At 33.4% G+C, this 15452-nt stretch overlaps 1 protein-coding gene across 1 annotated transcript; it reads left to right on the forward strand.

Annotated features, from left to right (window-relative positions):
• Positions 1-5619: 5619 nt before the first annotated feature.
• LOC122504515 lies at positions 5620-6933 on the forward strand. The gene has a single exon (XM_043615662.1). It carries the CDS (start codon positions 5620-5622, stop codon positions 6931-6933), a length of 1314 nt encoding a protein of 437 aa, XP_043471597.1.
• Positions 6934-15452: the final 8519 nt, after the last annotated feature.

The raw sequence follows: 15452 nt of genomic DNA on the forward strand, positions 1-15452 counted from the left end.
CACTCGGCCTCAGTTGATTATGAGAATACCACCGGTTGGTCTAAAAGATAGACCATTACCGGTGGTGGAAGAAGCACCCTTACCAGCGCCACGTCGACGCATTGCACATATTCCGCGACAATTGCCACCAGTGCCAGCACCGCGACAATTGCCACCAGTGACAGCACCGCGACAATTGACACCAGTGCCAGCTCGGCGACAATTGACACCAGTGCCAGCTCGGCGACAATTGCCACAAGTGCCAGCACCACGACAATTGCCACCAGTGCCAGCACCGCGACAATTGGCACAAGTGTCAGCACCGCGACAATTGCCACCAGTGCCAGCTCGGCGACAATTGCCACCAGCACCGCGGCGTGCTATTCACATTAATGCTCGTCCCCTTCGAGGAAATAGAGGTCGTCGTTTGACAAAGGCAAATTCAAAATTTGCAACTGCATCCTCGAGAAAGAGGCATTAATTTCTTTTTAATTTTTTTGTTTTTATTTCTGTAAGTAATCTCAGAGTATAGTTGTTTTCTTTCAATTGCATTTTCTTTAAAAAATGTTTTTTTTAGTTTCTTTCTTTTAAATAATTAAATTATTTTTTATTTTACTAGGTTTTTCAATCGTTTTTTTTCCTTAATGAAAAAAATATTTTTGTTTTTATTTCTTTTAAGTAATTTCAGAATATAGTTGTTTTCTTTCAATTGTATTTTCTTTAAAAAAAGGTTTTTTAGTTTTTTTTTTTTAAAGAATTAAATTATTTTTTATTTTACTAGGTTTTTCAATCGTTTTTTTTTCCTAAATGAAAAAAAATATTTTTGTTTTTATTTCTTTTAAGTAATTTCAGAATATAGTTGTTTTCTTTCAATTGCATTTTCTTTAAAAAATGTTTTTTTAGTTTCTTTCTTTTACATAATTAAATTATTTTTTATTTTACTAGGTTTTTCAATCGTTTTTTTCCTAAAATTAAAAAATATTTTTGTTTTTATTTCTTTTAAGTAATTTCAGAATATAGTTGTTTTCTTTTAATTGTATTTTCTTAAAAAAAAAGGTTTTTTAATTTTTTTTCTTTTAAAGAATTAAATTATTTTTTATTTTACTAGGTTTTTCAATCGTTTTTTTCCCTAAATGATATTGAAAAAAATATTTTTTGTTTTTTTATTCTTTTGAAGTATTTATATTGCATGAGTTCAGTTTATAAAAGGTTTTTTCATTTGTTTTTTCCCTAATAAAAAATATGTTTTTTGTTATGTTTTTACAAACGTTTTATAATATTATATGAAATTGTTTTATACATATATATTTTTGTAAACATTTGTATAAGTAAATAAAAAAATAAATAAGTTGTTATTGAAAATTTTCGTTTTCAGTAAATTCTTTTTTAAATGCTTTTTTTACTAGGTTTTTCAATCGTTTTTTTTCCTAAAAACTAAAAAAAAACATTTTTGTTTTTATTTCTTTTAAGTAATCTTAGAATATAATTGTTTTGTTTTAATTGTATTTTCTTTAAAAAATGTTTTTTTAGTTTTTTTTCTTTTAAAGAATTAAATCATTTTTTATTCTACTAGGTTTTTCAATCTTTTTTTTCGTAAATGAAAAAAATGTTTTTTGTTTTTATTTCTGTAAGTAATCTCAGAATATAGTTGTTTTCTTTCAATTGTATTTTCTTTAAAATAGGGTAAGTGTGGGTATTTCTGTGAATTTTTAGTGTAGGTTAACTTTGAGAAGCTCGTCTAAGTTTACGAAAAAATGAAATGCAGTTTTTTCAATTACAAATTAAAGTTCAATTATTATATGTTCCAAATGATTAAACTCAATCAAATTTCGTTAATTATTTGTATTTAAAAAAGTAAATTAAAAACTAATTGTCAACACATGTATTATTGTTGACGCGCGAGTATTATTGTGTGACATTTATGAAGGAAATACCAATTATTGTGCGAGTATTATTGCAGAAAATCAGGTGTCGCATATCGCGCTGGTTGTCAAAAAAGAGGTTATGTTTAGTATGCGTTGAGCAGTAAACGTATTTGAAAATCGCAATAATACTAACATGCAGTAAAAATTCTGCTACTAATATGGTTTTAAGTATTATTAATTGAAAATCAATGAAAGATGGGTAAATTAATATATTTTTCAAATAATAAAGTGTACTTCTTTCATTAGTAACACTGAAACTTGTATGCTAAAGTGAAGATTGGAAATATCAATGGTTTTTAATATGCATTCATGACTGACATATTTGATAATTTCACAGAATTCTGTCATAATATATTTCAAGTTTAAATAAATAAATTAATAATTGTCGGAATGCACATTTTTATGAGCTATTCTATCAAGTAAGATTTGAACTAATTTTTGTAATTATTTTGAAATAATTAGGGGTATATTTCGAAATGAAAATAATAATTTTTTAAAAATCGCAATAATTGTGTCACTCCCAGGAATACCCACACTTACCCTATGTTTTTTTTTTAGTTTTTTTCTTTTAAAGAATTAAATTATTTTTTATTTTACTTGGTTTTTTAATCACTTTTTTTTCCTAAATGATATTTGAAAAAAATATTTTTATTTTTTTATTGTTTTGAAGTATTTATATTGCATGAGTTCAGTTTATAAAAGGTTTTTTTAAATTGTTTTTTCCGTAATAAAAAATATGTTTTTGTTATGTTTTTACAAACGTTTTATAATATTATTTTTCTATTGTATATTATATGAAATTGTTTTATACATATATATTTTCGTAAGCATTTGTATAAGTAAATAAAAAAAATAAATAAGTTGTTATTGAAAATTTTGGTTTTCTGTAAATTCTTTTTTAAGTGCTTTATAATATTTAGGTTAAAAAACTGTTATATTTTACTAAAACTATTTTTTTAAAAATTAATTTAGTTTTAAAAAATATACATTTAAAACTAAGTTTAAATTAATATGAATATTTAGTTTATTTTAATTTATTATAACATAAATTTATTTACAAAATTTTTTTTACAATAATATTAATAATTAATTATCTATTAAGGTTTATTTAACTTATTTTTTTACTTGTTGCTCAGAATTAACTATTTAATATTTTTAATAATTTTATTTATTTATTAATAGAATAAGGTATATATATCATATCAATTATACCTTATTAGTAATTTGCGTTTTTCATATTCAAATTTCGCGCGTTACCGACGGAGAGTGCACGGTGGGGTGAGCGCGTAGTGGGGGAACCGCTTGGCGGGGAGAGAGCCCTACGAGGGTGACTAGCACGCAGTAGAGAGCTCATTCCAGATCGCGGAGAGGCATGGAGCGGTCTACGATGGAGAGCTGCCGGTGCTACCACTGCCTCGAGAGGATGGTATCTGAGTACAATGTGAGTATACTATAATATAATATAATATGATATAATATAATATAATATAATATAATAATATAATATAATATAATATAATATAATATAATATAATATAATATAATATAATATAATATAATATAATATAATATAATATAATATAATATAATATAATATATTATGTTATAATATAATATATTTTTCAGTTGCAGCATGAAGGTAACGAGGTGCCATTCCCCGCAACTCCTCCAGGGTCGACCCAGTCACAGTGGCACCAGGTGGTGAATCCGCTACCACCTTCGGTGGACATCAGGTCGCCGACATCGGAGGTGTCACCGCTGCACGCCATGTACCCTATGTGGCGGCCATATTCACCACCCTGGGCGTTGGTGGAACGACCGCCGACACCACCTTAACCCAGGATGGAACCGGAGTCTCCCCCACCCTTCATTCAGTTGGGGACCCCACCCAGGTCGCCTACACCGGTGGAATGGCTGCCTACAACCCCGCCAGGAAGTCCGCCACGGTGTAGGTCGCCGATACCCAGGGCGCAGTCTTCCGAGCCCAGGGTGGAGGAGAGAGAGCTGGCGGGACCTCCACCAGAGGCGCAGCCGCCGCCTGCTCACGGTCGGCGTCGCTGCCATCGACGGCGGCGCGTAATTTTAAATTTAACTTTAAATTTTATTTTTAAAAATTAATAAATTTTTATTTTTTTATAAATTAGTATATTTATTTTGCGTATCCTGTATAGAAATTAGACTGCGTTAGAGTAAGAGTATTGCGCATGCGTGAATAGGTGGGGGAAAATTTAAGAGTGGGGATGCGTGATAGGTTGGAGTGAGGGTAAATGGTCTAGTGCGCATGCGTGAAAGGTAGGAGTGGGGATTTCGGGGTATATATTCAGGGATTTTGGCGAGTTTAGTCAGTAGCTGTTCTGTTCACAGATTCAGCGGTTCCAACAGCAGCAGCATCAGCAGATTCCCCTTGCCATCACTAATTGTCTTTTTTGTTATATTTACTGTCTTTTTTGTTACATTTACTTTGTATTGGTTTGTAGGTTAAGTTCTTTAGTTTGTAAGTTCGTTTTGTTTAGTATAAGTTTGTTAGTTTGTAAGTGTGTTCTTTTTTAGTTTGTAAGTGTGTTCTTTTGTTAGCTTGTAAGTGTGTTCTTTATTCTTTTTGTTAGCTTGTAAGTGTTTAATTTCAGGTGCAGAGATGAAGCGTAAGGCGAAGACCACCGATGGACCACGTAAGCATCCAAATTACGGTACAATCCTTGATGAGAGTGACGTAACTGTTACTCTCATCAAGGAGTCAAGGTCAAGTCATCAAGGTCAATTTGAGACGTTCATTCGTTGAGAGATGGGTTGTAGAATGCTCACAACATGAAAACGTGTTATCGAGCATTCTTAAATCGATGTACTTCACACATCAAAAGAAAAGATGTGTGAGCATTTTACAATCCATCATAAGGTTTCGCGCATTATTTGAGTCCCATATTGTAGATGGCGCTGGAATTAGTGACCCAGATATCAATAAACGTGTGCGCTGGGAAGAATGTGAGAGTGCGTTTGCGTGTAGACTGTACACTAATGTGATTGTAAATCTTGTACACATTGATATAAGCGCCTTTTTAGACGATGGGTCCACACTGTTTCAAGACCATATTAGAGGTGCTTTAAATAAGAATGGACCCATCGTCGTGTACGGCGTACTCATCGCAAACTTCAAGAGGGTGGAGAATGGCGAAGAAGTTGTAAAGCCGATTCCTTTTGGAACCAAGGCCAACAACATCTTCTCTACAACCCTTTTAGATGATTGGTTCAAGCAGTACATTAAGCAGCCGATTCTACATAGTGTTGAAGAGTTTTACTCGAAAGGTTCGAATTGGAACCTTCAATCGATTATAAGGCTTGAAATCAATGTAAATAAATATAATCCAATGCGTGCAAGCTCTTACATCGGTTTACCTCCACAAATAAAAAACAAGCATGCATGCATTAATGTTGAAAATAAAGATAATCAATGTTTCAAGTGGGCAGTATTGTCAGCCCTACATCCAAATGTATCACATCCTGAGCGCGTTACCAGTTATAAAGAATTTAAAGATGAATTGAACTTTGATGGAATTGAATTTCCAGTGACGCTTAAAAATATCCCGAAATTTGAAAAGCTTAATGATGTCTCGATTAATGTCTACGGTCTATCAAAGAGCTATGGTAACTTTACGGTACACCCTCTCCATCTTACTGCGGAAAAAGAGATAAGCATGTAAATCTCTTATATGTTGCCGACATGTATGCGGATGAAAATAATGATGATAATACTGTATTGTATGACAACGATGATTTTATGAACTTCCATTATGTGTGGATTAAAGATTTGTCACGCCTAGTGTCTAAACAATTATCGAAGAAGGCACATCGAAAACATATCTGTGACCGTTGTTTACACTACTTTTCAGGTGTTGAAAGATTGAACGCACACATTGAAAATTGTAAAAAAATGAATGAGTGTAAAATTAAATTACCGACGCCTGACAAGAGTCTGATCACATTTAAAAATTTTAAGAATAAAGAAAAGGTGCCATATGTAATTTACGCCGACTGTGAAAGTCTACTTCTTCCAGCGGATGAAGATGTAGACAATTTAAGTAAGACTGAAGTCTTCCAGCGTCACAAATTGTTAAGCATCGGATATTATATCAAATGTAGCTACGACGAATCATTATGTAAATATGTGCCGTGTCCGAAAAATGAATCTGACCCTGCGAAATGGTTTGCTGAGGAGTTAAAGCAGATTGCAGAGAAAATGAATAAAGTTTTTAAAAATCCGTTACCGATGACTGCTTTAACTCCTCAAGAAATCAATGATTTTAAGCAAGCGACAATATGTCACATTTGTCATGAGAAAATACAGGCAAGCGAGAAGAAAGTCCGCGATCACTGTCACCTTACTGGCAAATATAGGGGTGCTGCCCATGAATCATGCAATTTAAACTATCAAGATTGTCAAACGATCCCCGTAGTCTTCCACAATTTAAGCGGTTACGACGCCCATTTTATAATTCACGCGATTTCTACGAGCTTTGAAGGAAAAATTGACCTCCTCCCCATTAATAAAGAGAAGTATATCTCTTTTACTAAACACGTCAAGGGGAGTGAGGTCAATTTTCGATTCATTGACTCATTGCGATTCATGGCAGCATCCCTAGAAAAACTCGCATCATACCTAGACGAGTATAAAATTGTAAGCTCCGTTTTTGCCAGTACGGTGACAGATCCGGATAAAATTAAATTATTGACGCGCAAGGGTGTATTCCCCTATGAATACTTTGACTCGAAAAGTAAGTTGGATGAGACAGAATTGCCCCCGATCGAGAAATTTTATAGTACTCTGTATGACGCTGGTATTTCTGATGATGAGTATGCGCATGCGCAGAATGTATGGACCGAGTTTGACTGTAAAAATCTATATGACTATGTCCATTTGTATATGAAAACTGATGTATTGTTACTTGCGGACGTCTTTGAAAATTTCCGAGTAGAATGTGTAAAAGCGTATGGTTTAGATCCTGCCCACTACTACACAACCCCCGGTTTAACTTAGGATGCTATGCTCAAGTACACGAAAATAGGATTGCAACTAATAACCGATATCGATATGATTATGTTTGTTGAGTCCGGTATTAGAGGTGGCATAAGTCAATGCTGCAACCGATATACTATAGCGAATAATCAATATATGGAAAATTTCGATGATAGCAAAGATACTAGCTACATCATGTACTTTGACGCCAACAATTTATATGGCTGGGCAATAGCTCAAGCGCTCCCTTATGGCGGCTTTAAATGGGTTGAAAATGTCGACAACTCTTTCAATTTTAATGTATCCGACGATTCACCTGTTGGATACATACTCGAAGTTGACTTGGAGTATCCTGAAAATCTCCACGATACTCACAAAGACATGCCATTTTGCGAAGAAAATGCGAAACCACCCCTCTCGAAACAGGAGAAATTATTAACAACTCTCCAACCAAAAGAAAAATATGTGATCCACTACCGCACTTTAAAACAAGTTGTCGCCAACGGCATTAAGCTTGTTAAAATTCATCGAGTCTTACTGTTTAAGCAATCAACATGGCTTAAACCATACATAGACTATAATACAATGATGTGAACCAATGCCAAAAATGAGTTCGAGAAAAATTTGTTCAAGCTCATGAACAACGCTGTGTACCGCAAAACAATGGAAAATGTCCGTAAACATGTCGACATTAAGCTTGTCACCCAATGGTTTGGCCGCTATGGAGCTGAAGCCCTTATTTCTCGCCCGAATTTCCATAGTCGAGCGATATTCGACGAAAATCTGGTTGCCATTGAACTGCGTAAAACCGAGGTACTACTCAACAAACCGATCTATGTGGGGTTAAGTGTGCTTGATGTATCCAAAACGCTAATCTACGATTTTCACTACGGGTATATGTTAAAGAATACGGCGACAATTGTAAACTGATGTATACCGATACAGACAGTCTAATCTACGAAATTAAATGTAAAGATGTCTACAATGATATGAAAAATGACATCCAAAAGTTCGATACGTCAGACTATCCCGCAAACAACGTGTACGGCATTCCGCAAGCCAACAAAAAGATTCTCGGTCTAATGAAAGACGAATGTAACGGTAAGATCGTTACCGAATTTGTTGGCTTGCGGAGTAAGATGTACAGCGTACGGGTTGAAGGTAAAGATTTTATTAAAAAAGCTAAAGGTATTAAATCCGGCGTTGTGAAAAAATCGATTCACTCTGATGATTATGTAAAATGTCTGCGAGATTTCGACATTCAAACTCGAACACAGTATAATATAAGATCGCGACTACACAACCTCGAGACTGTAAAACAAATTAAAGTAGCTTTAAGTCCGCAAGACGACAAACGGTATTTGTTACCGGGGAGTACCGACACTCTACCGTGGGGACATTATGCGATCCCTAAAATCGACGAATGATTTTGTAAAATATGATTGTAAAAAAATAAAAGGTTTGTTAATAAATAATGCAATTATATACAATTTCCATGTGTTTTTATTTAAAAAATCCTTCCATATATACATAATAACATATGATTAAAACTTATATTAATGTAATATAATTTAAATGTGCAAATCGCCCCCAGTAACTTAACGCAAATGCCAATCAGCCAGCAAAGCAATCAAAGATTAATGTTAGCGTAGAATCTCTTTATAAATCAAAACTACTTTCAACAACAGACCTTCACAATGCCAGTGCCAACTGATTTAATAATGATTCATTATTGATTCATTATTGATTCATTGTTGATTTATTATTGATTCATTGTTGATTCATTATTGATTCATTGTTGATTTATTGTTGATTCATTATTGATTCATTGTTGATTCATTATTGATTCATTGTTGAATCATTATTGATTCATTGTTGATTCATTGTTGATTCATTATTGATTCATTATTGATTCATTATTGATTTAATGTAAATTAAATTTGGCACTGGCAGTGTAAAGGTCTGTTGTTGGAAGCAGTTTTGATTTATAGAGAGGTTCTACGCTAACATTAATCTTTGATTGATTTGCTGGTTGATTGACATTTGCGTTAAGTTACTGGGGACGATTTGCGAATAATAGATTATACATTTGCTTTATTTTCCCACGTATTGTGAGAATTATCAAAGCCAAGCCATTTGACAAGAACTTTGTTTCCACGTGTCTTGAGAATTTTTTCCACAAGATAAATATCTGAATATTTTACTTTAAGAAGTTCCTCTTCATAAAATCCTCCGCTGATGGGTTGATCTTGGTAATCCTTGAGCTTGTAAGTCACTAATTGAGTTGATACAACTTGATCCACGGTGAATATTTCTGTTGTCCAATTGGGTGTATATCCTTTCTCGAAAACGTTTTTATATTTGCTTACTCGAACTTTGTCACCAATTTTATACTTTGGTCGTCTTAAAGGAATTTTTCTCAGTTTAAAGATCCTTTCTTCTAAAATTTCAACGTCTTCTGAAGTAACATCTTTAGGCTTCATTCCAATTGTTCTATGTTTTGTATCATTATAGTTGGAAATAAAAGTAGGCAATATATCATACCACTTGTAATTTCCTCGTAAACTAAATTGCATCCACATTTTTCTTTTTAGTGTTCGATTAAACCGTTCAACAATGGAAGCTTTCATATTACTGTATGTTGAATAAAAATTTATTTTATGCTTTTTCATTAATGTTTCAAATTGTGAGTTATAGAATTCTTTTCCTTTGTCACTATGCAAGTTTTTTGGTATGCGTTTTTTAGCAAATATAGATTGCATTGCATGAGAAACATCTTTTCCATTTTTACTTTTTACTGGAACAGCCCAAGCATATTTCTAAAATATGTCTATAACTGTTAGTAAATACTTGAAACCTTTATTTATTTTTGAATAAGGTATCATTTCTACTAAATCTTTTTGCCAGGTCTCATCAATATCACGCATTTCAACTCGCCGTCAAGGATAATTTTTTCTAGCCTGAGTATGAAGTTCATTCACTACTGTTAATTTTTTATCAGCCATCACTGTTGAATAAATTTAGCCTCTTTGATAATATAATTTTGATGTGATTCAATTTCTTTAAGTTTTTCGGTAACTCGTGCTTCAATAACTAGAATAAAATTATTCAAGTCATCAATAGCTGATCTTAAAGAAGATGTAATTTGAATAACAGGTTTTATCTCGTTTCGTATAATATGTTGAGCAAGTCTTAAATTTATTGCGTCGTGTTGCTCTTCTGCGTCAGCAAGATTAGAGAGTTTTCTTCCTTCAACGTCAAAGTTACCTTGAGAATTAAGTTTAAAACCAACTCCAGGAGGCCCTCGTCTTGCTGTTCCTCTTTGAGTGAGAGGATGTCCAAACACGTCAATGCATCTTTAGGAGTAATGACATTTTCATGCTCACTAAATGGTAAATACTCTACTCCTTCAACATTATTAACAACTTGTTCCAAGAATTTATACTTGGGTTGATGTAAAGACTTTGAGTATAAGTAAATATTATCAAATCTAAGACCATTAGGATGTAAAATTAAAGAAAGGAGTACATTTGTCTTTCCACAATTTGATGGTCCACAAAAAATAGCTCGAATACTACCGGAAAATAAACTACCATGACGCTTCACTTTCTTGTCTTGTTGTTCAACAATCGAGTCTAGATTGACGACTGGCAGCTTGTGAAGTTGTTCCTTGAACCGCATCCTGATTTAGACTGCCGCTAAAGGTATAAATACAGCGCTTATATAGCTAACAAGTCATTCTAATTTTAACTTTCACAGAGTAAGGTATGATTATACATCATCGCTCTCAAGGAAAAGGCTTAATTAATAAACTTATAAACAAGTTACCATTTGAATTACATTTGCCAGGTTATCAATATTGTGGACCAGGCACAAAGTTAGCAAAACGTCTAGACCGAGGTGATCCAGGTGTTAATCCATTAGACACCGCTTGCAAAGAGCATGATATTGCTTACTTGAAAAATCGAGAAAACGTTGAAGAAAGAAACGCTGCTGGTAGAGTATTAGCTGACAAAGCGTGGCAACGTGTATTTGCTCCAGACGCACGATATAGTGAAAGAGCTGCAGCTTACGCAATAACAAACGCTATGAAAGCAAAATCAAAATTTGGAATGGGAGTAAAGAAGAAGATAAAATCAAAAAAACGAGTAAATCTTAGGAAAATTGTGGATGTTGCAAGAAAATCAATAATTCCTGGTAATGATGCTCGATCAACAATAAAGTCAGCTATTGAAACAGCTCGAAAAGCTGTAAGGAATGCAGGTGGTAGAGAAAAGGTTTTAACACTTCGTATTCTACCTGTGCCATCAAAAGTTGGTGGTCTGTTACCATTAATTCCAATTTTTGCTGGGCTAAGTGCACTTGGAGCACTTACTGGGGGAGTTGCTGGTGTAGCAAAAGCTGTTAATGATGCAAGTGCAGCAAAAGAGCAGTTGAAGGAAGCTCAGCGTCATAATAGAGAGTTGGAAGCAGTGGCACTTGGCAAAGGTCTACATTTAAAACCATACCGACAAGGGTTGGGACTTCATTTGAAACCATACGTTAAAGGACAAGGTATTAAAAGACGATGTAGAAAAAAAATGTTTAAAGCTGCCTCAACGAGCACTTACAGATCTAGATTTACTTAAATATGCTAAAGAAATGAAAATTTCCCATTTTCGAGGAGTTTTTATGCGAAATAAACTACCTATAAGTGGTCCTCGAAAAAATGAATCCGCCATTATTAATTTAGATGATAAAGATGGTTCTGGAACTCATTGGGTTGCATATAAAAAAGTTAACAATAAAGCAGTATACTTTGATAGTTTTGGTAATCTTCAACCACCCTATGAACTTGTCAATTACTTAGGTTACAATACTTTAATACAGTATAATCATCAAAATTATCAAGATTATAATAGCTTTAATTGTGGTCATTTATGTCTAAAATTCTTATGTGGACAGCTTAAAATAAGTAAAAAATATATTCTATATAAGTGATTGTAAGTCATTCCAGCTAATCAGTTTATAAAAAGTCATCAGCATGGAAGAATCTTTTACTCTGACTATCTCAGGCAATTCATCTGTCCTGGAGGCAGAATATTTTCCTCCGATAGAATTATTATCTAATAAAAACTATGTACTTGGCTTAGTTGAATTACTAACCTTCAATTTAATTCCTAATATTGATCAAGGTAAAAATAAATTTTATATTGGTGATAAAGTGATTACTATACCCCCTGGAAGCTATGAAATTGAAGATATTGAAAAATATATTCAAAATTCTATTGAAAATGGATCTGAAATACAAATGTGAGAATCGATGGCTTACAAATAATTATCATGGTATCGATTGGGCTGCTGGTGACGTATCTTATGAAGAATTACAACCTATAATAAAAGAAGTATTAATAGGTACACCTACTGTTTATGTAAAAGGTTTAGAAAAACAAAAATGGTTAGAAAAATATACATTAAATGTGTTTAATTTAGATGATTTTAAATGTCCGTCGCTAAAAAGTTTAAGTGTAGATAGTTCATCTACATGTACAAATCACACACGTAGCTTCAGCAACTGTGCTGTGAAAAATGTATGTAATCTACGAAATTGGTTGATACAACCATCGAATGTACTACGAAATAATATAGAAAATAATGATGAAGTTGACAATGATTGTACATTGAAAGATTTTTATAATGATTGTGAAAATTTCCTATATAATGAATAAATGTATTAAATGTCTATTAATGTTTACATTAATTAACCCCTCCCCATCCTTTTATCTTTATTACACAAGTGTAAAACTATTAAACATGTTAAAACTAGTCTAGACTTGTCTTATGACGTCACAAAGTGGGTGTGGCTCAATAATAAGAGTAGAGGATAATGCGCATGTGCGGATATAATGGTGGGGGTAATGCGCATGCGTAGAAGTAATGGTGGGGATAATGCGTGATATTTGGGTATAAATAGAGGCATTTGAGCCGATTTAGTCATTCTGTTTTGTGACTTCACAAAGTATTATCTCTAAGAAAAGATGGATCTAACCAAAATTAACGCCATTGGTCGCATGGATGCTTTCCTACCTACGAAGCCGCTTTCCGAGCTGACTCCTGGACATAAGTATCCTATAACAAAGATCCAGGTTGTCAACACCAGGTATGGAGTCAAGGTCGTCGTTGAGGTGGATAAAAAGTTCAATACATTCCTACCTTCAAGATTTGTACCAATGTTCACTGATGACTCTATATGCTTGGATCAGATGCAAGAAGCTATTAGTTCTGGACAATTACGGCTGAAGTATATTGGTGGTCCATACAACCATATTGAATTTAAAATAAAACAAGTGTAAATATTGTATATTGAATATAATAAATGTATGAACTGTTATTTATACTGTATTTAATTAAATACCTTCATTAGTATTACGTTAGATAACACCCCTCTGACACGGTAATGTAATTCCAATACAAAAAGTGTGGTGAGAGGTGACTGGGACCACTAGGGGTGCTAGTAGAAAATGAGTCTACATACATGAATGTGATTGGTTATTTAGGTTGTCCATAATCATAGAAATTTCAAACAACCAATCACATTTATGTACCTAGGCCTCATTTTCTACTAGCGCCCCTAGTGGTCGTCAGTCACGTTTAGCTTACTTTTTAACTGCTCGTGTCAGTGGGGTGGATAATAAGGTATACATTTTAAGGTTATGTTTAATGAAATAGATTTTAAGGTTATGTTTAATACAATATATTTTAAAGTTATGTTTAATATAATATATTTTAAGGTTATGTTTAATATAATAGATTTCAACAACTTTTACAAGCGCCATCTATTAAAATTTTAATAATCTTATTAGTGTAAACAATATGGCGCCATCTTTGCCCGCGAAATACAAAAATTCAAACGACTAAGTTATGGCGCCATCTCTCGGGACAACACTCAAACCGCACTCGGTCAGTAAAACAAAATGGCGGCTCTCTGTTCAAGCGGTTTGAATTTATCAAATAAATTTTTAAATTTCCCGCCAAGCAAGTTTGAATTCGCTAGTGGCGCCATCCATCGGCGGCAGCCGGCACTAAAAAAATCGGTCGGTAAAACAGAGAACCCCTTCTAAGCCACTCGAAAGTTTGAAATTAAATTTTTAAATTTCCCGCCAAGCAGGTTTGAATTCGACGGTGGCGCCATCTGTCGGCGGTAGCTAGAACTAAAAAAAATCGGCTAGTAAAACAGCGAACCCCTTCTAAGCCACTTGAAAGTTTGAAATTAAATTTTTAAATTTCCCGCCAAGGGGTTTGGAATTTGCAAGTGGCGCCATCTACGGGGGCAGCCGGAACTACACTCGGTCGGTAAGGTAGAACACCCCTACCAACCACTGATAAAGTAGAAATCTGCATTACCGACCGAGGGTACTTAGCCGAGATCAGAACCTGGGGCAGAACCGGCCTAGCTATACTACTCGTACTACTAAAAGATACTCGGTATCTTTTAGAAATATGCCAATAAAAACTGTTCTTTAGTAAACACTTTAGTTTTTAGTCAAAACATCATACTCATTTCGTCGAGATAACGCTTTTTTGGTATGACTGCTGAGCGAATTCAGTATGTTTTTATAACAAAAACTCACGACAGAGGGCATGCGAATCGCGTTGAGTATTTCAATATTATTTTGTGCAAAAATTTGTCTCATTGTAGTTTGTCGTTTTATCCTGTGATTTGTCTCGTTCTGAAAGTAGGGCCTGATAATTCGATTATTGAGTCATTAATCGATTATAATTAACTGAAGGATGAGTATTTTATAATTTAATCATTGTTGTATCAAAATCATATCATTAGAATTAAATATTTAGAAGTTAGATAGTAATTGATTAACATTTATATATATATGGGACATTCCACGTCAACACAGACAGAGCTCTAAACAAAAATTGCTTTGATAAATTTAAACGTTCTAGGGCTTAAAAGATTTCTACGTTCATGTACTTTAAGATGCCGATGGGCGTTTTTTGCAAAATTCAATTTCCGATGCCAATAGAACTGTCAAAAGTCAAAAGGTCCAAAAAACTCAAAATACTTTTATGAATTAAAAGCAAAAAAATTGGACAAGTGCGAGTTGTACTCGCACTGCAATGGCGGGTTCCGTACACAAATATTAAAACAATACTTGCAACATTTATCGGTAATTAGTAGAATTAAAATAAACAATTAAAAAAATATATTAAAATCATTTGATAAAAAAGAATAACTAAAAAAATTAAAGTATTGTATATCTAATATTGTAAACAATAATAAGCAGAGGAACAAAATTTTCAAAATTATAGTTCCTCTGCTTATTATTGTTTACATTATTAGATATATACAATACTTTAATTTTTTTAGTTATTCTTTTTTATCAAATGATTTTAATATATTTTTTTAATTGTTTATTTTAATTCTACTAATTACCGATAAATGTTGCAAGTATTGTTTTAATATTTGTGTACGGAACCCGCCATTGCAGTGCGAGTACAACTCGCACTTGTCCAATTTTTTTGCTTTTAATTCATAAAAGTATTTT

This window comes from Leptopilina heterotoma, unplaced genomic scaffold (genome assembly GCF_015476425.1).
Source record: "Leptopilina heterotoma isolate Lh14 unplaced genomic scaffold, ASM1547642v1 Lhet_302, whole genome shotgun sequence".
In the NCBI taxonomy this organism is placed as follows: Eukaryota; Metazoa; Arthropoda; class Insecta; order Hymenoptera; family Figitidae; genus Leptopilina; species Leptopilina heterotoma.